The following is a 24,322-nucleotide window of genomic DNA, read 5'->3' on the forward strand; positions in this document are numbered from 1 at the left end:
ATTTTTTATTTTTTGATTTCTTGTTATTTTGTGTGTTTTTACCAACTTGGGTGCTGTATATGGGTTCTATTTCTGCTACGCATTTCCTAATTTGAGCTATTTGGATAGTTGAAGGGTATTTTTGCGTAAAAGACACAACGGTGAGGGCATTTTTTAACAAAAAACGTAGCAAAGATAAACTTGACCATTTCAAATAGTTCATGAGTATTTTTGACCCTTTTCCCTATTATATAATCCGGACGTTACATTCCACTAGAACTTGTTATCCAACCAAACGTCCCCTAACACTCTTTTTTGATGGTCGTTACCTATGGTTTCATAATGTATTGTATCGTATCGTATTAGTGAATATAATATTTAGATAGACTTTATTGTTTGTTGTGGTTTAACAACATTTGGTTTGACAGAATGATATTGTATAATAACATGTAAGTTTATTAGAGTACCCTTAACAACTCTAACTATTAAAAATATCAATAATTACTAGGATAACCCTAATTAAAAGACAGAATAAGAACTGACCGACTAATAGCCTGTTTGGCCAAACTTATTTTCCCCCTAAAAGTATTTATTTTTTCAATAAGTTCTTATTTGAAAAAAAGTGAGGTGTTTGGTCAAGCTTTTGAGAGAAAATAAGTGCTTCTAGGAGTAGCAGAAGCAGTTTTCAGAAGCTAAAAAAACAGCTTTTGCCCAAAAGCATTTTTTTGAAAAGTAATTTTGAGGAAAATACAAATAGAAGCACTTTTTAAAAGCTTGATCAAACACTAATGACCGCTCAAAAGTACTTTTTTAATTAATTGGCCAAACACAAACTGTTTTTCATCAAAAGTGCTTTTTTGAAAAGTACTTTTTAAAAAAAGTATTTTTTTAAAATAAGCTGATTTTAGAAGCTTGGCCAAACAGGCTATAATCTTGACTTGTGACATTAGAAGGAGGCAAAATTGAATACACGCAATGGGTAAAATAGTTTATATATATTAACAAAACTAGGGTAAAGGATAAAATAGGAATTTTAAAAAATAAGTAGAGATGCAACGGGTAAATGAAATTAGTAACCACGCAAAAACCATCAAATCTGTAGTTAAAAAAGTTGAGTTTTTTCATAATTATATAACAACAGAGTTATAACAAGTTTACAATACCATACAATATAATTTTTTTTTTTTTTTTTAAGAACATTGGAAACAAATATGATATGAATGAAAACAATACAATAATGAATCACAAGAAACAAACATGCGGGGGTTAATAAGTATAGTCAAGGACTAGAAGAAAGAAAAAAACAGAAACACAAAGAAACAACACTACTTTTGCTATATTGTTTGTTAACTATAAATTCCCAAAAGCAGTGCTTCCCCATTATTTTCTTGTCTCTCTTTTTCCTCTCTCAAAAATCAAAGCTTTCAATTTTTATTTTTTTTTCATTAATTCACTTCTCAAGATTTTCTTTAAGATTTTTGTTCCTTTTTTTTTTCTTGTAAAATTTGTTACATTTATGGAGACTAGTAATAAGAGATGTTTAGCTGAAGATGATGGTAAAAATTGTACTAAAAATCTCAACAATAGTGTTGATCCACCTCTTCCTATTGAAAAGGTAGCTTTTTTATTGGTTTCTTGTTATATTCTGTTTGTTTACTAACTTGGCTGCCTTTTTTTAATGCTAATTTTTACTTCTTGATTTCTTGTTATTTTATGAGTGTTCACTAAGTTGGGTGTTTTGTATGTGTTATATTTCTATTATTTTTTCTGCTTTAACCCATTTCTCAATTTGAGCTATGTTTTTTTTTTTTTTTTTAAATTCTTGATTTATTGTTATTTTTTTTTTTGTGTTCACTAACTTGGGTGTTGTATATTGGTTCTACTACTGCTAATTTTTTCTGTTTTTACCCAATTCTTAATTTGAGCTATGGCATTATTTTTACTTCTTGATTTTTTGTTATTTTGTTTGTTTACCTAAGTTGCTCGGACTCTTCAAAAATGTTGTCGCACCCGTGTTGGATCCTCTAAGAATACACTATTTTTGAAGGATCCAGCACTCACCGATCGATATTTTTGAAGAGTCCGAGCAACACAGGTGGTTACTAACTTGGATGCTTTGTTTGTAAGAGTTATATTTTCTGCTTTTAGCCAATTCTTTATTTGAGCTATGGCCTTTTTTTTTTTTTTACCTTCTTCTTGATTTCTTGTTATTTTGTGAGTGTTCACTAAGTTGGTTGTTTTGTATGTGTTATATATCTACTATTTTTTCTGCTTTTACCCATTTCTCAATTTAAGCTATGGCTCTTTTGTTTCTTGATTTCTTGTTATTTTGTGTGTGTTTATCTAGTTGTATTCATCATTTTCTTGCTTGTTTGGGATTTTTGTGTTAGAATTCTTAAAAAAGTAGTAGTTTTTTTTGCATGGGTACTCTCAATTTCCTCTTTTTCATGGTTGAATTGTGATTTTCTTGGATTTTTGCTTTTGCAAATTATCTTTCTTAATAGTTTTTAGGGGCAAAGGGATTTATTTATGCTTTGTTTTTTTAAGATTTTGGATGTTTTAGGAATGTACAAGGACTTTTTAAAACTGGTTTAATTTGAGAAAACTGTGGATTTGGGTCTTCACCTACTTCTTTGTACTTGTTGGAACTAATTCTTGGCACTAGTGCCACATGCTAAATTTTGTATCAGAAAATTTGTTTCAAGATTATATTGGTTCAGTTATGTTTGTATGGTAAGAGACAAGAAGTTGAGTAGTAACTTTGGTATTTTGGTTCTTAATATCTTGGGGAAGTCACATATTTGGTCGATTGATAAAAAATAATTACATTCGCTAGCCAAATATACAAGAAATATACACTATTATGTATCAAAGATGTATGTTTTATGTTTATTATACATCAATATAAAAGCATACATTTGCTTGCTATTATTTTGGTGGACGGCTATTTATGTCAATTTTATCTATCTTTTAGGTTGGTGAATCAAGTGAAATAGTAGAGGAACTGCAACTTTCTGAGCGACAAATGCAGCAAAATTTACTTCTGGAAGTACCTGAAAGAACAATCGATGGACAAACAGAAGATTTTGTTAGGATAGACATGTCCCCATCACCAATTCAAACTCCCAAAAGAGTGCTGTTTTCACCGTCACCGAGCCCTAGCCATGTTAGAGTAAATGAATCTCCAGGTCCCTCGTTATCGAGGGCTAAATCGTCCATTAAGTCTCTCCTCCCTAAATTTAGTTTCAAATTCCGGAATCGGACGGCGGATATTGAAAAGGCTGCAATGTTAGCTCTTGGAGCCTCTCCTCCGACTCAGGACAAGTACTCAATTTTCAGGACTCTATCCGTTAAAAGAATTTTCAATCCGAAGATGAAAAGAACTTCATCATTGCCTGTAACTCCAATTGAACACTCTAATCCTGAATCAACACATGGTGACTACGGAAATGCAGCATTTGATTCATTTGTAAGTACTTATAATTGTTCCTATGGTTAATCGTGTGATTGAAATCTCTATCTTTTTGCTAACTGTAAAATTTACAGTGAGATTATGTTACATTTTGGGTAATAAATGGTTAAAAAAACTGCAACTTTGGGTAGCTCACAAAAAGAAAAGAGAAGGCAAGTTATGTATACCATATGTTTGCATCCTTAAACTTTTGAATATGCAAGCAAGGAAATGTGGACTCTTCTTTTGTTTTTTTCTTCATATTTTGTTGCTTCGTTCAGCCTGTCAATCATTTATTAGGATTCTAGTTGGAGGGGCATGCCATTTTCTCCCCCAGCGGAAGATCCCCAAACTGGTGGTTATATGATGGAAAATCACTAACCTGACCATTTTTTATTCTGAAATGATTTTTTATACAAATTAGAATTGTTGGACCTTCTCCGTAAATAATTCAAATAGATTAGGAGAATTATTAACAGCCTGTTTGCCCAAGCTTTTGGAAAGTCAAAAGTTCTTATTTTAGAAAGTTGAAATGTTTGCCCAAGCTTTTAGAGAAAAAGTAAGTGCTTTTGAGCAGTAGTAGAAGTTTTTCAGAAGCTAAAAGAAGTAGCTTCAAGCACTTTTGAAACATTGGCAAAAGTGTTTTTCAAATTGATTAGCCAAACACAAACTGCTACTCACCAAAAGTACTTTTCGGAAAATCACTTCTGACAGAAAGCACTTGCAGATTTTTGAAGCTTGGCCAAACATGCTATAAGAACCCCCTTAAATTTTTTATAGGAATCTCGAAAGAAAAACTTATCTTTATCTTCTTCATCTTTTCCTATTTAAGTGCTTGATGTTTTTACATGTGTCCTTTTATGTGCTCGTCGAAACAAAGATTTTGAGTTTGGAAAGACTTGCCATTTGATAACTCATAATTTGTCAGTACTGAGATCTTCAGATTTTAGCCAAAATTGAAAAATTATAGCTGCTGGAAGTGGACAGGTCTAGCGAAAAATGAGTGTAGTTAAAAAGGCAAGCATAATTATTCTGCTCCAATTACAGTTCTAAATGCATTATCTGGATGTATAATTATATACAAATCCTGGATTTTCTTGCTGGTTTGTTGGCATATCTATGAAGGTTTTGTTAGATTGAAGTCTTTGTGATTTCACTTAGCTTCAAGATTCCCTTTGCTCTCAATTCACTCTGGCCTTGTCATTTTCTCCAACTAAAATCGTACAAATTTCACCATTTTCTAGAAAGCAGGAGTGCATCCCATACCTCGCTCACATTCAGTGCCGGAACTGATCAAAGATGGGATGTTAAAACAGATGGATTACATAGGGAGTAGTATCTATCGTGTAGTCCCCTCTACTCCTCGCGTGACAAGACATGATGCATCATCATTAAATGCAAATCCAACTCTTAGCGCAGGTAATTTATGTCTCTAATCATGTTTCCTTCTTTTTTGTACAATAAAGGCTTGCTTCTGCAAACAGTGATTCTCTGTTAGTTAAGTCTTTGATGTTTTATTATGTCTGAATTTACAAATTTAGTAAAGAAGTAGCTGCATAAGGTTATAGTGGAGTGCTGTCTAAACTTATATTTAGAGAGCCATACAACCGAGGATTTCATACTACAGATAGTGATTTATAAAATGTTGGCTGCTTGGTGATCATGCTGATTATAGGAATATGTACGCCATTTCTGATAGACTGCAACTTTCGTGAAGTTGGATGTTGACTTTGAGCATTTGTATTCCATATAACCATTGTTTAAAATCTGGTAGCTTTGGGATATTGTACTTGATCTATATTTGGACAGAGAATATTCTTTAAAGCTGGAAGACATGACAGTACTCTTATGTAGCATTTACTGCCTGAACATTCTTTTTCACTCACTTGGGATAACTAACCTATACCTCTCTTAGTATTATGGTTCAGATGAAAACACTAATTTTGGTGAAGACATCACTCAAGAAGATGCTGTTTGCAGAATCTGCTTCGTTGAACTTGGTGAAGGTTCGGAAACTCTGAAGATGGAATGTAGCTGTAAAGGTGAACTAGCCTTAGCTCATCAAGAATGTGCTATAAAATGGTTTAGCATAAAAGGCAACAAGATTTGTGATGTCTGTAATGAAGAGGTTCGAAATTTACCTGTCACTCTTTTGCGGATTCAAAGTACTAATCATAGAGGAAACGAAGCTCAAGTTCAATCTGCCCGATACAGGTCCTTCTTTTACAATTATAAATATAAATAATTTCCCTATTGGACTTTTGTGGATGAATTCTTGAGATGAAAGACCTTAGACACCCTCTCCTACGAAAAAAATAAAATGGAAGAACGTATTTTTTTTCAAAGAGGATTGTAAATATTATTTTCAAAATGGTGTGGTCCACGGTCCACTTAAACCGAAAAAGAGATATATTTTTTCAAAGTAGTGTAGTCCTCCTAATCATTTGGACTATAGCTCAATACGCCCCAAAAAGAAGGTCAGATGATCCCTACAAAAAAGTTTTATTTCCTTTTTTTTGGGCGGGGGGGGGGGGGGGGGGGGGGGGGTGACACCGGGAGCTGTGGATTCTACTTAACTTCATTATGTGCCTGCACCTTTTAACGCTTTTGCAACAATCACTGGGAACTACTCCCTCAGTGGCTCAGTCCCAATTTATGTGATGCACTTCCCTTTTTAGCCTGTCTCAAAAAAAAAAATAAAAAAATGATACACTTACAAATTCAGAAATAATTCAACTTTAAGTGTTTCATTTACAAGTTTCAAAAGCCTTTCTTTCTTTCCTTTTTTTTCTTAAACTCCATGTCCAATCAAAGTGCATCACATAAATTGGGGCGTAGAAGGTACTATATTCTTCTTAGTTTAATATGATTTAATGACGAGCGACATTTCTTTGTTGAATGAACTTTGTTTCTCTCTATTATTTTCTTATGAGGAAATAGCTCACATGGTGCCTATCAAAACGAAGAACCGTTTAATTTAGAATTACATGGTATTTTACTCGACATTTGCAAACTGCTTACAGGGTTTGGCAGGATGTTCCTGTTCTAGTCATCGTCAGCATGCTTGCCTACTTTTGTTTTCTGGAGCAGCTTTTGGTGAGTAAAGACTAATACTGTAATATATTATCCTACTCCAGAGAAGGGTTCTCAATTGTGCTTGTTTTACAGGTTACGAGAATGGGGTCCAGCGCGATCGCTATATCTCTACCCTTTTCATGCATCTTGGGTCTCCTTGCATCCATGACAGCAACAACTATGGGTACATGAACTAAACACACTCCGGCTTACAAGCTTGAGAAAATGACAAAATTGGTACCTTACCTCTAGCAGTAGGCTTAAAGTAGTCCCTTATGTTACCATTGTCAAAAAAAAAAAAAAAAAAAAAGGTAGTCCCTTAAGTATTACCTGAGCAGTTTTGGTCCTTTAAATTTGTCAAAAATGAGCACTTTTGGTCTTTGTTAAATAAATCAAACTTTGATTGTTAAACATAACCGGAATTGTAAAAATAGAAAATATTTAACGAGAACTTATAGTTGCAGTTTATGTTATTTTCGGTCTATTTTTCTGAGTCTGGTTCAAATGTTTAAGCTGCAATTCAATTATTTTTTGTGTCTGGTGTATTTCGATGTTGCGGTTTCTGGGATTTTGATGGACTGGTGCTTTTGACTAATGTTTTTTTACGCTTCATGTTTAATTTAACAATTAGAGTTTAGTAAATATCTAACCGACTAAAACTGCTTAGGTGATACTTAAGGAACTACTTTGAACCTACTGCCAAAGATAATGGACAATTTTTGTCATTTTCTCTCACAAGCTTCTGTCAATTTAAGTTTGATAGTGTTGATTTCACTTTCACTTCTATTTGCTGCTATACATCATACAATACTATTAACATATAAACTTTCATGCTTTATTTGTTCAGTACAAAGGCAATTTGCTTGGGTTTATGCTGTTATTCAGTTTGCCTTGGTGGTTCTGTTTGCTCATTTGTTCTACTCACTGGTAAGTAATGCTTCAGCACAAATAAACAAAGGTTTTAATTGCATTTTCGGTCCTTCAATTATTGGTAATTATGATTTGGGTCCTTGTCATATCTGACTAAGCATATTTAACCTTCAAGTAATTGAAATATGCACTTTTAATCCATTTGCTAGTAAATATTCACAAATTTACCCTAATTATTATTGTTCTACTGCTTAATTACTCGTGTGTTATGATAAGTTTGTGGTGTTACTTCATATTTGATGATAATATAGTTCTAAAATAGTACAAATACGGCATATTTCTTACATAAAGGGGCTAAAATACGCATTTCAATTAATTAATGGTTAAATGTGTTTAGTCAAATATTATAAGGACCAAAAGAAGAATCTATCAATAACTGAAGGACTAAATGTGTTTAATCAGAAAGAAAAAAAAAGATTATCCGATTCTCTCAAATTGCCTCGAGCTCCATCTAATACTAAATCTCTGTATCTTATTCTCGGGGTTGTAGCTTCGAGTGCAGGCAGTTCTATCTGTTCTTCTTGCCACCTTTGCGGGTTTTGGAGGTGTAATGTGTGGGACTTCTATTCTTCTTGAGCTTTTTAAATGGAGGACGAGATGGAATTCTCGTTCGAATGAGCAACGCGATTCTGAAGAAGGGGCGCGGCCAAATCAATCATCAGAAGTTAGTCCTACGCCTCAGGTAGAAAGCCAATCGCATGGAGCTGAAGCTGGTACTTCTGGAGTTGCTCATGGAAATTGACATAGTATCAAGATCCAAAGGAGAATAATTTGTCTCTTGTAAGCAAATGATTGGAGTGTATAGCTGGTCGTTGCAAGTCATAACTGTACAGTTTTGAATTACATCAAAGCTCTCGTTCGAGCTTCAGAATTCTAAACAAGAACTCGAGACTTGAAATGAATCCAAGTGGAGGATCTTTCTCAGGGTTAAGGAATGGTAGGCAAAAGACAAGCCGTTCATTGTTCCATTAGATAGGCAGTGCATGAAAGGAAACTGAAATAATGTATGTACCAGGATGTTACAAGGATCTGTTCTCCTCCTCTTTTTCTGTTACAATATTTGATCTTGTATCTTTCCTCTTACTTTTCTGTTTAATTGCTTGCCACGTCTTTGTTCATATGTTACAGTTCACTGGTATTTTCCCTACTTATTATACATTAAGTACTCTGTAACACAAGGCAAGAAGCTACAATTTTGCCTACTCTTACTTTAAGAGAGTGTTTGGTAGGAGGGTTCTAATTTTTTCATGTTTTGCTGGTTTAAATGTTTTGGAAACATTTTTACTAGAAAAATAAGTTCTTAAAAATCGAAAAAATGACTTTTGGTGCAAATAGAGAAAACAGGTTTTATAAGTGGCATTCTATATTGATTGTCTTCTCACTCCCAACACACCATCCACCCCACACCGTTCGACCCTCACTGCTAAACCCTCAACTCGCCTTACCTCCACCTCCACCTTCACAGTGTTTGCCTAAATTATATATAAATGTTATTGGACATTATTTTCTATTAATAGCCTATTTGGCCAGATTCGCTTATCTTGGTAAGTGTTTTATCACAAGTGCTTTCCGACAAAATTATGCAGTTTGTGTTTAACTAATTTGAAAAGCACTTTAGCCAATATTAAAGCAGTAATTTATGAGCGGTCAAAGTTCCAAAAGTGATTCGGAGAAAAAACTAATTTTTTAGCTTCTAGAAATCAGATTTTTACTGTTACTACGCAAAAACACTAATTTTTTCCTTGAACAAGCACTTTTGATTTTCTCGGAGAACATTCTCTCTCTCTATATATATATATTACATTTTGCTTCATACCAAACACACCGTAAGTAATATTATCCTTACGTGTGATGCCTTCTCTTTGCATGAATCTGACTTCCAAACATCAAATTGAACTACAGCAAAGCCACATTTGGATCCAAATTTCAAAAGCCTTTAAAATGGGAATGATGTAAAGAAATGATATTACTGTCATGTGAAAAATTTAAATTTCTCTACAACAAAGATTTCTAGTCGACTTTTAAAAGGTCAATATGCAGAAACTTCAGGACAGAAAATACAAATGACCCATCAAAAGGAGACAACATTTAAAGGCAGCATAAACAGACCCTTAAACTTGACTCAACTGGCAAGTCTTTCGGTATGCACAAGTAGGGCACCTCAATTTGTCTCCACTTTATCGGTTGAACATTGCAACTGACAAAATGATAATCTAAACACTCCATAATTTATGTGTCACGTCAGCATTTATGTTTACATGTTCAACTTTATACAAGCTGAGGTGCCAAATTGTGCACACCCAAAGTTGTAGGGTATACTTGTCAGCTGAGGCCAAATTTGAGGGTCTGTTTATGTATTATGCCTTTAAAGGCAGTGTTCTTCTTTCAACATCCAAATAACTCTCCATGAGAAAGCTTTTCTTTCATCCTTATCTCACATCCCAACAAAATGTATCTAAGTCCTCAGAGTTGCATCCCACAAACAGCAATTTCAGGAACTAATTACTAGTGCAGAGCCTCAACAGAGAATGGATACAACGATAAGTACAAATTCAACTGAAAAATATACTACCACAATATTCACAAGTATCATAGTTTTTGCCCGTTTTCGATCAGCAAAAGGTACATTTCAAACTAGGGGTGGGCGTTCGGTTTTTCGGTTCGGTTTTATCAAACTTCAGTTTGGCTATTTCGGGTTCAGTTTTGAAGGTTGACACCAAACACCGAACCAAACTAGTTCGGTTCGATTTTTTCGGTTTCGATTTTTTAAAGTTCGGTTCGGTTTTTTCAATTCGATTTTTTGATATAATATTAGAAGCAATTCCATTGACACTAATTCATATTCTCAAAAGCAAAAAAACATAAAACTGATAAATTGAAATCAAAATCAAACAAACAGGATACACAAGAACAGAAAACTATAATCATGATAGAGTATTACTAGGTGTTGTATACATACCGTAAGAATAATTAAGAAAACACATAAAGGACATACATTAATCCTAAAAACACATTTTTTTGTTAAGGATATTTGATTTTCTCAATTGAAGTGAAAAATTAGGGATACAAATGCAAAAGAGGACTTATTACAATTGGATTTTTGTTTGCTTTAAACTTAATAGGTCTGGACTATTTTAATTTTTTTTGAGTAATGTATTAAATTTCGGTGCGCGTTCGGTTTTATCAAACTTCGGTTCGGCTATTTCGGTTTCGATTTTTTTACGGTGGACACCAAACACCGAACCAAACTATTCGGTTCGGTTTTTTCATTTTCGGTATTTATGCCCAACCCTATTTCAAACCTCATACTCAATTTGTGTTTCGCCCGACTTACTTGCATAAGAAAGATACCATGCAAAAAAATGCCTTCAATAAGCTTATCACCTCCATAAAGCCACAGCCAAAATGTTGGGCATGGCAAAACATGAGGTAAATTCGATGCAAATCAAATGTCAACCATTAGTTTCTAGGCAAAATTGGCTACAGAGAAAGAGAAACAAAGAACAAAAGGAAGAAAAAAAGGAGGGGCTGGGAGAGTTCTAGGAGGGTGTGGGAACTAGAAATTACACATCTCAAATACGACGCGAATTATTTCAGCCCATCAACTTCAATATTCTTGTCAACATTTCATACTTACAATCTAGGCATACACCGTTCTTTCTTCCAAACTTGTCTTGCTCCCAGCAGCATCTTCATTGTTCGCTATACAATTGGTCAGTTAAATCTCATCGTACAACCTCATATCATGTGCTTATTAGAAATGAGCAAACTAATCGAAGAGCAGCGAATAATGGTAGTATTTACGAAAAGGACCCCCATTTACTGCATCCTCCACTTTGCAACCCGTTGTATACTTGTTATGTCATTGCTTGTAACTCAAAGAAAAAGCCTTCTTCTCCTTTAGAGTAGTACTCAATAAAGAATCCGAGTTGCTTGATTGGCTTTCACCAAACCCCGGTCTCATCCAGATCTTAATGTGTCCTTCCCGGCAAACAGTAAGCACTGATTCATGAGTGAATATTAAACCAGAAAGCGGTTCAGTATGAACACGATGAGTAACCAAGGGGGATATTTTTGGAATATCTCTCATGCTTGGAGCAGGTTGTAAAGTACCCACTGGGCAAGCATTATCCCAATGTGACGACGATTGACTCCCGGTGCTGAAAGTTGGGGACCCACCAGGAGGACGGCGCATTGGTACTACAATTTCATCCATCTCCAGATCCCATAGAAGTAACTGTGTGTCCTGCAAAGACATGTCAAGTTTGTAGACAGTAAAGCAAGGAGAACCAAGAGCCATTTACAGTAATACCTTATCAATGAAATTATAAATTGACTTTTTTTTGCAAATTGCTAAGCACATGAAACTATGAAGGTTAGCTCAAACACCATAATTACTCTGACTGTTTTTCACCTACAGTAAAAAATAATTTGGAACCACATTTTCATTTTGCTTCATCTTAACCACCAAGTAACACAAAATTGCAAATCAAGCGGAGCCTTGACCATTTGCCAGCTGATCTGGAAAACGTTTGCCCATAACAGAATTATCAGATAAGCATACTAAAGAAGAGAAAAATCCTCCACTTAGCAGGCTGCATGTGGAGCTTATCCGCAATGCGCTACCAGCAAGGAAATACCAACTTCATGACACGTGCGAATAAAGATTTTTTTAAAATGTATTTTTTACAAATATCTTTAAAATAACAAAGGGAAAAAGGTCAAATTTGTGCCCATGTACTATCTGAAATTGAGCAACCATGCCACTTTTAGTCTAATTTACCCCGCCTTTAGGAATAAGTCTCATTTTTGCCCCTGACCCCAAACGGAGCTCCAACCTGAGGGTAGTTTTAAATCATAGTAAAAAATTGAAGGGTAAATTTGATCCTTTTCCCTTAAAGAATATGTGTATGTGGAGTCCACTCATTTCACGATGGAGCTTCATTAATGGCAAGGGAAAAGGCGAGATGATTTGCTAACGACAAGGGGATGAATGGACAAAAAGTGTAACGGAAGGCAAAATTGGGCAATTTCAGATAGTACAATGATAATTTGGACCTTTTCCCAATAACAAATTACAATTAGAAATTTCTTCTTTGAGATACATATAAAATTGAAAAAGGATAGATATGTTGGACATTAGAAAGCCACGAATTTCATATCTATCTACTCAAGGAGAATTAAATTTCATACAAATACATTTCAGATGGAGTAACTTATATTTCCAATAATTCAGGGAAACAAATTATTCGGTGTGATACAAAATTCAGTCTTCAGGCTTGATAAGAGGGATACATAGCTTACTAAAGAGTAAGCACCAATATATCATACTGCACAAGGGTTTGTAATGTTATGTTCAGTTCAGAGGGGAAAGAAGATCAGTTTTGATTTCAGTTCTTTCGTTGAACAAGATACAAAAATAAATTTAACTCAGATGAAGTGTTCATCTTGAATTATGCACATATGAATCTAGTTTTAATAGTGATTCATGCAGCCTTAGTGCTTCATTTAAACAATACCTGACCAACAGAACCAAAACGGTAGACAACACTTTCATCCGTGCCATCTGAATTTGGTGCTGACCAATATGAATCAAATGCCACTCCGCTTACCTATCAGATAAGAGACAAGACAATAAGGAAGACTTGAATGTCACAGAGAAGAAAAGGTAAGTTATACTTTTCTGCTAACAAACTCACCCAAGAGTTGTGTCCCTCACCCCATGCAACTACTTTACGTTCCTCCATGCTCCAAACCTGAACTAGGTCATCTTCTCCACCAGTTAAAATGTACTTCCCGTCCATACTGTCAAGTTCATGCACTCTCAGTAAAACTTTTCTAGTCAAAACAGTGACGACAACAATTTTTTTGTGTGTTTGTGGGATTTTGGGGCGGCAGGGGGGGGGGGGGGGGGGGGGATACTAAAGAGAAGGATCCTAATGGCCCGTTTGGCCATGCATTTAAGTTTGAAGTTTTGATTTGAAATTTGTGTGTTTATGACATTTGGACTTCAAGTTTGAAGTTTTGATTTGAAATTTGTGTGTTTTTGACATTTGAACAAAGCTTCAAATTCAGTTTGAAATTTTGATTTCAAATCCCAAATTCACCTAAAAGGTAGAATTTCAATTCCAAGTTTGGGATTTCAATTTTTTTAAAATTTAAAACTTGACCCATAAGTTTATATTTTGCAAAAAAAGCCCCACAATTTTAAAGTTTGCATAAAAAACCATGCTCGACGTGAAGAGATTGTCCATACCATGTGAGGATTAGATTAAAGAATAGCTAGTTACTACTATCGTTGATTTATTGGACCAATGAATCTTTGTAAAATTATGTGTATTTGAAAGTTTGTAATACTCCCTCCGGATCAAAAAAAGTGTCCACTTAGCCATTTGCACACCATAATAATTTCTAGACAAAAAGAGATAATTTGACTAAAGTACCCCTAATTAAATATGTATTGGGATTTGATCACATCACACTTAATAGGGGTAAATCTGGAAAAAAAAGATTAATTCTTTCTTGATTTAATAAGTGGACACTCTTTTTGACTCAAGAAAAAAAGGCTAAGTGGACACTCTTTTTGATCCGGAGGGAGTAGCATGTTGCAAGCATTTTTTTTATAACATGGAGATATGCGATTTGTTAATGCAACTTCTTAGAGATTCTGATACCTTGTTTATGAACTATGGTTCGCTCATTTGGTAAGATTGTAAGAATTAGAGAAGTTTTGATAATTTTCACAAATTGTGGGGTTTTCATATTTTTGAGAAAAGGTACAGCTTTCGAGATCCAAATTGCATGTCCAAACAAAATTTCAACTTCAAATCAACATGAATTTGGAATCATGGCCAAACAGGCCCCAAGTTTAAATGGAAAGGCAAAAGCAACTTCAAGACACAGATATATCTAGTACCTAAAACACCACACACACTCACCTCCATGCACAACACAATAGAGCACCATAGTAGCTTTTCCCACCACATACAAGCTGTTCATTTTTGTAGTCAAATACTCGCAGATAACCTGCATTTAACTAGCCATTATTAGCCGAGTAACAATCAAAAGGACCAAAAAAAGATTCAAAAGACATCAGATGAAGAAAATACCATCTCTCCCTACAGTTGCGATAAATGCCCCGTCATTTGAGATAGAAATGCTATTGATTGAACCTTGACAAATATGCCATCTAGCTACAGGATTCTGCATTAGGGAAAATCAAGAAAGAACTATAAATTCAAATGATAAAAGGTGAAAGGAATAAAATAAATTGCTTTTCACAGACTTTAGATTTAAAATGTCAAATATTCTACTGCAGAAGAGCTAAATGTAGCCAAAAGATGTTTTGTTTACTTTACTACAATGAGTAAGAAAACATGCTAATGTAGTTTGAAAAGTAATGGCTCATTAGGTAGTAGGACATCAAAACATTATAATATTTATATGGAAAGACTAAACAGAATACACAACCTTCCCACAAAAAAGAAATAGGAAAATCAGCTTGTAGCATATAAGGGAAAAGGTTCATTTTTGCTTTTAGAAGATGAAACAGGATACCACATTTTTGTTTTTTGCTAAATGTGGTGCTTCAATTCTCTATATGAAAAATGAACTAATTTACAGCATTTGACTACACTCATTAGAAGTATAACCCCACCATATCAAGAAAGTAAGAACAATTAAATGAATATATACCCTTCATCCATCATATTCATCAAACAGAAGGAACATGTGTGTGCTTTCTGATAATTATTCTAATTAAAAAGATTCAGAAGAACATAAAAGAAAAGCAATAAAATATTACCCCCTCCGTCCCAATTTATGTGAAGGTGTTTGACTGGGCTCGAAGCTTAAGAATGAACGGAAGACTTTTTTTTTTTTTTTTGAAACTGGTAAATTGTATTCCTCGGCATTTAGGATATGCTGGAGACTAAAACGGAAGACTTTTGAAACTTGTGGTCTAAAACAAGCCATAGATATTTGTGTGGCCATAAATCATCTCATTAAGGATTAAGGGTAAAATGAGTATTGTAAAGTTAAATTGTTACTAAATATAGAAACGTGTCATTCTTTTTTGGACGGACTAAAAAGGAAAGAGTGTCAAATAATTTGGGACGGAGGGAGTAGTAAAGTGTGACATCCATTAGTACTATGATGCAAATACAAATATTATCAGATTGCACAAGATATTTTTTTATACGGAGTAGAAATAATTAATCATATCAGACTGAGTAGACTTGAAATGGTTTAGTCATATCCTATATAGACCATCATATGCACCAGCATAGGTATGATGACCTAAGGTGATGAAAGAGGAATAAGGTGATGTAAAATACATAAATGGATGTTTAGTATACCTACAACCTCTCCAAAATCAATGCCTATTTAGCTAAAAACATGACGAAATGGAAATAAATAACACATATAGGCTATAGCAATTAGCAACTAGTTGAGATTTAAGGCTTCGTTATTGCTTTATGTCATGAGTCTTTTTATTCTTTTATTCAGGTAAGAGACTTGTATATTGGCATAGGATTAATTGTGAGATACAGAGAACCTCTACTATGCTTTACAAGTCATATTATTTAGTATTGAAATTAAATGAACCTAAATACCATAGTATGGATACACAAATCCATACAGCCGACCCCAAATAATTTGAGATTTAGGTGTGATTGATCTTTTGATCTCAAAAGATAAACAAAATTTGCAAATGATTGGAGACAAACAAGAGACAATTGTTGGCTTATTTCTTGGTAATTATATCTCTGGCGATTATTAAATCTGCAAAAAAGTACTATGTTCATAAGCACAGTACCTTATTATAGCGTGCATGGGAAACAGAAAATTGAGTTTGATCTTTGATGACTGGAAATGAAGGATCAGCGGAACCATCTTTGCTCTGAGAAACAACAAAAGGTGCACATTGGGTCTAACAGAAGTTGTAAATACGAGAATTGGAAATTAGTAACACACCATTTAGATTCAATATTTACCTTATCGTAGACATAAAAATTTCCATCCGCATGAGCAACAACAAAAGTCCCATCACTGTTAGGCACCCATGCGACACTAGTACAGCGACTGGCGTTGAATGCAAAGGAAATTGTTAAATTGGCAAAATAAATCATTCTCTTTTTGGTATATAAACCCTTAACGAAGACACATTACAAAGGGCGAGTGTAGAACATAAATATTTATACTATAGCAGTATTTCTCATGTCACCAAATTATTACTATGAATTGTCCCCATCTAACCAGCATAAACAAAAAACATTTTTGAACTACTCTAACAATTTTTATAAAGCATTTAACAATTTCTTATCTAGTTTTAACTTACTCATTTGAATGAGGAAGAGATGAATGGAGCTGAAGATTTTTGTTTATCCTAAATCTGTTCTGTCTAAATGAAGGTGCCTTCAAGATCTTACCCCTCTTGTTTTTCTTTTTCTTTTTCTGAGAAAGGTAACAAAGATCTTTCCCCTCTTCTTTTTTTTGTTCCTTATCTTATTTAGTTCTTTTCTTTATTCTCCTTCTTCAATTTTTTTTTTTTTTGGGGGGGTTACCTTTGCATCTCCTTAATGCCCTTTCTTATATATAGTGCCTATTTGTTTGTTCAAAAAGAAAATCTTTCTTTTCACCTTCAATAACTTTCAGATTACTTGTGAGGGTTCTAAAAAATAAAACTAATCATATTTTCATTTTATCCTTATACTTCATAGACTAATCTACTTATCCTCCCTCCACTTGGGGGAGGGGTGAGTTCGTGAAGTATGTCTAATAGTCCATAAGAGATGGACCTATAATTAATGATTGTTTTCTTAAAATGTTAATTTGAAACATGAGATGGAGTGCCTTAGAGAACATTCTGTAATCATAAAGGCCATTTAAATGTACTGCAAAAGCAGCATATTTTCTGGATGCCACAGCTATGATTACCAATTTAATATTTAATGGGAAATAACCAACTCAATGGCACTTATTTCAATGATGGTAGTATGCCAATCAGCAAATAAGGCTTCCATTTATAGAGAGTCAGCAAGAATAGTTAAAGAGAACATAATATTCCACCTCTATCAAAAGGGAAAGCTATCTACTATAAGGAAAATTTTAGGGAACTAACAACGTGTACTAGCCATCAAAATCATATATGACGCATGTCTGACTAAATATTCATCTATTTCAAAGTCAATTTAAAAAAAGATGTCAGGGAAGCCTAGGTGTATAAACATTATTCCCCAAAAGAAAAGATAAAGACAAGAAAGCATTTAGGATAATACTCCCTCCGTCCCAACTTATGTGACACTCTTTTAGTCAATCCCAAAAAGAATGACATCTTTCTATATTTAGTAACAATTTAACTTTAAAATAACTATTTTACCCTTAATGAGATGATTTATAACCACATAAATATCTATAGCTTATTTTAAACCACAAATTTTAAAGGTCTTTCCTTTATGTGTGCCTAGGCAAACACCTTCACATAAATAGGGACGAAGGGAATAACAATGACAGAGTTCTATTTGAGAGCTTTGCCTGTTGTTGACAGCACCATCCTTGTTGTAATGCTGTGCCCCAATAAGCTTCTTCCCAACATCTTGTAGTTGTTGCCGTAAAGATACTGAATAAACTGCAAGTGTGAAAACAGACATTGTGGTTGAAAAAAGAATCCTATTGGAAGGCTGTAAATCACATGTCACATAGACAGATAGAAGGAAATTTACCATCCCCAGAATTTAACCCAATGAGCAAGTCATGTCCTTCCTTTGCATCCGGATCAAATGCATGGCAAATGGGGTTTGAATTGCTGAAAGTTATAGACTTTATAGGGTCCTAGATTGGACAATAAATCTCTCATGATCCATAATCATCAAATCTGCCGACCCAGAGAGCAAAATATGTTGATGAGCTTACCTTATCTCGAGAATTCAAGTCGCTGATAAAAATTGCATCGCCCACATTGAACACTAAATAGGTTCCTTTGCCATCAAAATTTGAATTACCAACAGAATTACTTAAACTTGACACCCCAAATGATCCAACCCTGCCAGTCATGCCACTAATAGACTTACTTCCACCATTTCCTCGAACAAAACTAAGTGAGTTACTACCATTTCCACCTAAGAACCTTGCTGCAGCTGACCTAACACCACTGCTCACTCCAAACGTTGATGATGATTGGGGCTGCGCCTGCGTCGGCTTATCCTTGAGATGAGCAAGGGTTACCTGAAAATCAATATTATTTTAGTATTACTTCAATAATGGATATTCGATTAGGGGAAAAAAGACAGATAATGGATTCTTGATTTGGGGCGAAAAGACAGATAACGGATTCTCAATTTGGGGTGAAAAGACAGATAACAAATAACCAATTAACTGTAAAAATGAATTGCTCTAAAGTTCTAAGCACAACTAAGGGATTGTTTGGTTGCTGGTTAGAGTTATGCAGGTATTAGTAATGCAGAAATTAATTATGCAAGGATTAGTCATGCAGGGTTTAGTTATGTATGTATTAGTTATTCCACCTTCTACCCTACATAAAATAATGCATTAATTGACACATAACATAATTTATCTGCAGGATTGTAAACTGGTAACCAATACATAGCATCTAAATGCTACCAAACATGGTACTAGTTATGCTGGTTTTACTAAATGAATAATTCACGTCCTAACCAACAACCTCCCACCCCCACCCCTACCCCTTTTCTCCTAAAAAAGAAAAAAGAAAGAACCCACAAAAGAATTAAGAGGTAATCATTATAATACCTTAGTACCAGTCTTTCCATGAACATAATGAAGAAGCCCAGCAGGTGAGGTTTTTCATACTGAAGCTTATACCTTCCTTACGGGGTTTTAAAAAAACCCAGCATAACTAATCTCAGCATTACTAATACACCCTATTCAGTACTACTCTCATACACTCTACCAAACGACCCCGAAATGTTTGAAATTAACCATATTACCAAAAAACCCTTCCAAAACTCAGCTCAATAATCCAATCTTGAACATCTTACAAACCCCTAAAGCTAAAGTTAACATCAATATACCCAATCAAGAATGAAAAATTAACCATATTACCAAAACCCCTTCCTAAAAAGCAGCTCAAAAATCCAATTTTCAACATCATACACAATCAAGAATGCAAAAAAACAAGAACCCCACAAAAGCATTAAGAACTAACTCATTATAATACCTGAGTAACAGTCTTTCCATGAGCATAATAAGAAGCCCAGCAGGATGAGTCTTCTCATACTGAAGCTTATATCTTCCTTCTGGGGTCTTAATAATCCCAGCATAACTAATACACCCTATTCAGTACTATTCTTGTACAATCTACCAAACGACCCTTTAATGTTTGAAATTAACCATATTAGCCAAAAACCCTTGCTAAAACTCAGCTCAAAAATCCATTCTTGAACATCATATTAACAACAATAGACACAATCAAGAATGAAAAAAACAAGAACCCCCAAAAGCATTAAGAACTAATTCATTATAATACCCGAGTTACAGTTTTTCCATGAGCATAATGAAGAAGTCCAGCAGGATGAGTCTTTTCACACTGAAGCTTATACCTTCCTTTTGGGGTTTTAAAATAAGTCTTCAAACATGGTACTAGTTATGCTGGCTTTAATACGTGAATAATTCACTTCCTAACCAACGACCCCTAACTAGCAAAATGCTTGAAAATTTGGCAGAATGACAACCCCCCCAACACACACCACAAAAAAAAGAACCTTGTACTTGTAGTTAACCTTCCCTTCCCTTCTAAAACTCAGCTCAAAAAAACAATCTTTCACCATCATATAAACCCCTAAAAGCTAAAATTAACATCAACATACCCAATCAAAAATACCAAAAAAAAAAAACAAGAAGCCACCCACAAAAGCATAAGAGAGCTAATCCTTATAATACCTGAATTACAATCTAAGCCCAGCAGGATTCTTATAATAAGTCTTCAACTATAGGTGCAAGCTTCTTTTTTTTTTTTTTTTTTTTTTTGGGGGGGGGGGGGGGGGGGGGGGGCCGCTAAACTCCATTGATCCACTCTACTATATGACTATAGGGCATCACACTAAATGTTTCAAAATTAGTAAACCATATTACCCAAACCCCTTGTAAAACTCAGCTCAAAAATCCAATTTTGGACATCATACACAATCAAGAATGAAAAAAAAAAAAAAAAAAAAGAACCCCACAAAAGCATAAGAGCTAATTCATTATAATACCTGAGTAACAGTCTTTCCATGAGCATAATGAAGAAGACCAGGAGGATGAGTCTTTTCATATTGAAGCTTATACCTTCCTTCTGGAGTCTTGAAATATGTCTTCAAACCAGGTGATTGTGTGTTATTGTTATTCCCTGGTGACATTGAATTATTATTATTATTACTAACAACAGAATTCATCATTCTTGAAAAAAAAAAAAAACCCTTTTTTCTCTTCTTATCTACAATTCTAACATGTGGGGTTTATACTGAGATCATTTAAGAATTTGGGGTTTCTTGGAATACAGTTTTGTATATGTTGTAAATGAAATCTTGGGTTTCAAGTGTTTTGGGAAAGGGTGATATTGACGTTTTTGCAGCTATTTCTTCTTCTTGTTGCAATTCCTAATTTTTTGTTTTTATTTCTGTGTGTAATAGAGTTTGAGATTCAGTTGGATTTAAGTTTAAGGTTGTGTTTTATGTTTGTAATTTGGTTTTTTGGCCTTTGGGAGCTTGCAAAGAAAATAGACACAAAATTTCAAGGTGTGTCCCTTTTAAGAGCTGGGGTTTGATTTTGGTTCCTATTTTTAAAGGGCTTTTTATATAATTGGTCTTCGGGAAAATAATTATATCTGCAAGTCAATAATCAATATATATTAAAATATATACTAATTATGAATTAAAATATATATTTATTACTAACCCCAGAATTGATCATTTTTCACCAATCCAAAAAAAAAAAAAATGTTTTTCTCTTCTTATCTACAATTCTAACATATGGGGTTTATACTGAGATCATTTAAGCAATTGGGGTTTTTGGAATACAGTTTTGTTTAGGATGTTAATGAATTCTTGGGTGTCATGTCAATTGGCTTCTAGATCAAGTGCTTTGGGAAAGGGTGATATTGACTTTTTGCAGCTATTTCTTCTTTGCAGCAAGCCTGCAACTCCTTTTTTTTTTTTTTTTTTTTTGCCCTTTCTATTTGGCTGTGTTACACTTGGATTTAGGAACGTGTTTATGTCTAATTTGAGATTTTGGCCCTTGGGAGCTTTTAAAGAAATTACAAAAAAAAATCAATTTGACCCTTTTAAGAGCTGGGGATTTGAAGAAATTGCATGTTTTGTCCATTAGTAGTCGAACTTATGGCTAGCGAGCAATAAGTTCTTTAAGGACAAAAGTCATAATTTCTAGAATATCATGATGCAAAAATATAAATTTATGTCTGTAAAAAGTAGTATTTGTTATTAGGAGCAAAAATCAAAGACCAACACAAAATAGGGCATAAATGCCAACGATCTGTTTAATTTTGATCCCCTTTTATAAAACTGAAAATTAAATCAATGATTTTGAACTTTTGATCTCATTTGCCTTATGGATAAACTTTTAAGTTTAACAAGTTTTGACTTTTGACTTTAAAAATTTATCCATGGGACAAGCGGAGTCAAAAGTTCGAGACCATTCATTTTCATGGCCATTCTTGTAAATCACCATTTTGTATAAATATAAATTCAACCACGTTCATATTAGGCGTTTGGGTATAAATTGCGTAATATTTAAAAAAAATAGTATTTGAAGTTGAAGTTAAAAAATAATAACTTCTGAGGCCGGCGTGGAAGTAAAGATAGAGGCATTAGTCATACCCAAGAAGGGAGGTTTCAAGTATCTTAGGTTTATAATCCAAGGATATCGGGTGATTGATGATGATGTATCGCACACCGTATTGGAGGGGGATGGGTGAATGGAGGCTTGCCTCCAGGATATGTGCAAAAAGAATGTGTTGCCAAGGTTTAAAGGTTCTACATAGTAGTGGTTAGACCGACATTATTATATGGAGCAGAGTGCTGGCCAGTCAAGAATGCACACGTTCAGAAGATGAAGGTAGCATATATGAGGATGCTTAAATGGATGTGTGGGCTTACTCCAAGAGATATGATTGAGAATGAAGCTATACGGGACAAAAGTCTTTAATGTGCAATTTGTTGTTACATTTGTTTTATATCTTACTATTTTGTTGTCCTATTTTTATTTTGAGTCAAGAATCTATCGAATACAACCTCTCTACCCCACATAGATAAGAGTAAAGTCTGCGTATATCTTATTCTTTTCAGACTCTCACTTATGAAATTACATTGACTATATTGTTGTTGTAGTAAAGTAAAAGTCATGCATAGGGACTTTCATTTTATTTGGGGAAAAAAAGTTCAAGATTTGTGAGTTGAAAAAATACTTCACTTGAAAAAGTCATCTTTAAAACTAATCAAAAAATAATTTAAATGCATAACCAAACAGTGGTTTTCAAAGTAACATTTAAAAGGGAAAAGAGAAGAGAATTCATATTCTTGTTGGTTCAAATTATCCAACCTCATCTTCTTCCTTTTCCTCCTCATTCATGTATTGACTTAAAAGGTCAAATCATCCAAGGATAAGAAAGAAAAAAGCCACAATAATGTCGTTGATAAGATTGTTATAGTATTCTTCTTTAGATCTCTCCATTTTTACTCCCACCACTAAATTCTTTTCAGTAGCTGACCTTAGCATAAATTCTTTCACCAACTTGTATATTTAATACTACAAATAATTTATTAAATTAATGGTTTTATGAAGAAAGATGTGGAATCAAGATACTCCCTCTGTCCAATTTTATATGGCACAGTTTGAATTTCGAGAGTCAAACAATTTAATTTTGATTGAAATTCAAGCATGAAATTTTTTAAGTTTTTTGAAATAAAATTTTCATATTTGAAAACTACGTAAAAGTACCATAAATTTCAATAATTGACAATTCAAAATATATATATGAAAGAATCACGATAAAAACAAGACTAGTTTGAATCTCGAAATTCGAAAGATGCCACATAAAGTGGGACGAGGGAGTAATAACTAATGAAAATAAGGCAGTCGTTATAACTTAAAAGTTTGCAATTAAATAATTAAGTTTGAACAATTAAATAATTATTGATAAATTTTGCTAATTTGTCAAGACTGGCGGATAATTTGACAAGATATGGATAAAAAAGATAGTACCGAATCTTAACAAAACTTGTGAACAATTGAACTAACACAAACAAATTCTTCCAATTCATCAGACTCGTGTGCAATATAACAAGATAGATAAGTATTAAGTAGTGTCAGTCCGACGGAACTAGTGAACAATTGAACCATCTATGTCTAGGCTTCATTTACTCGAGTAAAGTGAATAATATGATTGGTCGAAACATAATACTGGTCTTTCCTATTAATATTAAAAAACTACCCTTTTAGTGTAATGAAAGGCTACACATTATAGAAGTTTATTTTGACAGCATTACTCTTATAAGTCTCATCCATCTCTATTAGACGCTATTTTTTTTTATACATGTATTATGTTTTGTTCCTTAAGAGTGTGAAGGGACAAAAAGATAGAGATGATCTTGCAAAAGATTTCCTCTATAGTCAATCCCAAAGTTACATTTATCGGGGCAGGGCTACAACATATTATGTACAGATTCGGATGAATTGGTAACTTTTACTTTAACTTTTTATTTGTATTAATTAAATATGTAGATTTAGTTGCGAACCTAATAATCAAAACAAGTAATAAGTTTGTTGACAAGTTCATAACTCACAGACTTCAAATTCTGCTTCCACCTGCACACTCAAGAAAACTTGAATTTACTATATATGTATATGGGTGAC

General features: G+C 33.9%; 2 protein-coding genes across 2 annotated transcripts; one reads left to right on the plus strand and one right to left on the minus strand.

Moving 5' to 3' along the window:
• Positions 1 to 1,296: 1,296 nt before the first annotated feature.
• On the plus strand, positions 1,297 to 8,663 carry LOC132630068 (uncharacterized). Its single transcript, XM_060345587.1, has 8 exons — positions 1,297 to 1,594; positions 2,954 to 3,448; positions 4,675 to 4,849; positions 5,359 to 5,644; positions 6,454 to 6,526; positions 6,599 to 6,689; positions 7,353 to 7,432; positions 7,926 to 8,663. The coding sequence occupies exons 1-8, from the start codon at positions 1,496 to 1,498 to the stop codon at positions 8,175 to 8,177; spliced, it is 1,551 nt and encodes a 516-aa protein (XP_060201570.1). The 5' UTR covers positions 1,297 to 1,495; the 3' UTR covers positions 8,178 to 8,663.
• A 2,120-nt stretch (positions 8,664 to 10,783) lies between these two features.
• LOC132630069 (uncharacterized) lies at positions 10,784 to 21,227 on the minus strand. The gene is made up of 11 exons (XM_060345588.1): positions 20,668 to 21,227; positions 18,350 to 18,661; positions 18,160 to 18,268; positions 17,972 to 18,065; positions 16,432 to 16,519; positions 16,254 to 16,337; positions 14,545 to 14,638; positions 14,374 to 14,461; positions 13,135 to 13,240; positions 12,955 to 13,047; positions 10,784 to 11,681 (listed from the first exon to the last, which is right to left on the minus strand). Exons 1-11 carry the CDS (start codon positions 20,848 to 20,850, stop codon positions 11,298 to 11,300), a joined length of 1,635 nt encoding a protein of 544 aa, XP_060201571.1. The 5' UTR covers positions 20,851 to 21,227; the 3' UTR covers positions 10,784 to 11,297.
• Positions 21,228 to 24,322: the final 3,095 nt, after the last annotated feature.

This window comes from Lycium barbarum, chromosome 3 (genome assembly GCF_019175385.1).
Source record: "Lycium barbarum isolate Lr01 chromosome 3, ASM1917538v2, whole genome shotgun sequence".
NCBI classification, from domain to species: Eukaryota; Viridiplantae; Streptophyta; class Magnoliopsida; order Solanales; family Solanaceae; genus Lycium; species Lycium barbarum.

What these genes read in the sequence shown, in the direction of transcription:
- LOC132630068 (XM_060345587.1), top strand. Translation starts at nt 1,496, where the DNA reads ATGGAGACTAGTAATAAGAGATGTTTAGCTGAAGATGATGGTAAAAAT. An exon ending in ATGCAGCATTTGATTCATTT is followed by an intron (nt 3,449 to 4,674) that starts GTAAGTACTTAT and finishes ACCATTTTCTAG; the next exon opens with AAAGCAGGAGTGCATCCCAT. An exon ending in CATGACAGCAACAACTATGG is followed by an intron (nt 6,690 to 7,352) that starts GTACATGAACTA and finishes TTATTTGTTCAG; the next exon opens with TACAAAGGCAATTTGCTTGG.
- LOC132630069 (XM_060345588.1), bottom strand. Translation starts at nt 20,850, where the DNA reads ATGATGAATTCTGTTGTTAGTAATAATAATAATAATTCAATGTCACCA. An exon ending in ATTTTTATGTCTACGATAAG is followed by an intron (nt 16,338 to 16,431) that starts GTAAATATTGAA and finishes GTTGTTTCTCAG; the next exon opens with AGCAAAGATGGTTCCGCTGA. An exon ending in GTGAGGGACACAACTCTTGG is followed by an intron (nt 13,048 to 13,134) that starts GTGAGTTTGTTA and finishes CTTATCTGATAG; the next exon opens with GTAAGCGGAGTGGCATTTGA.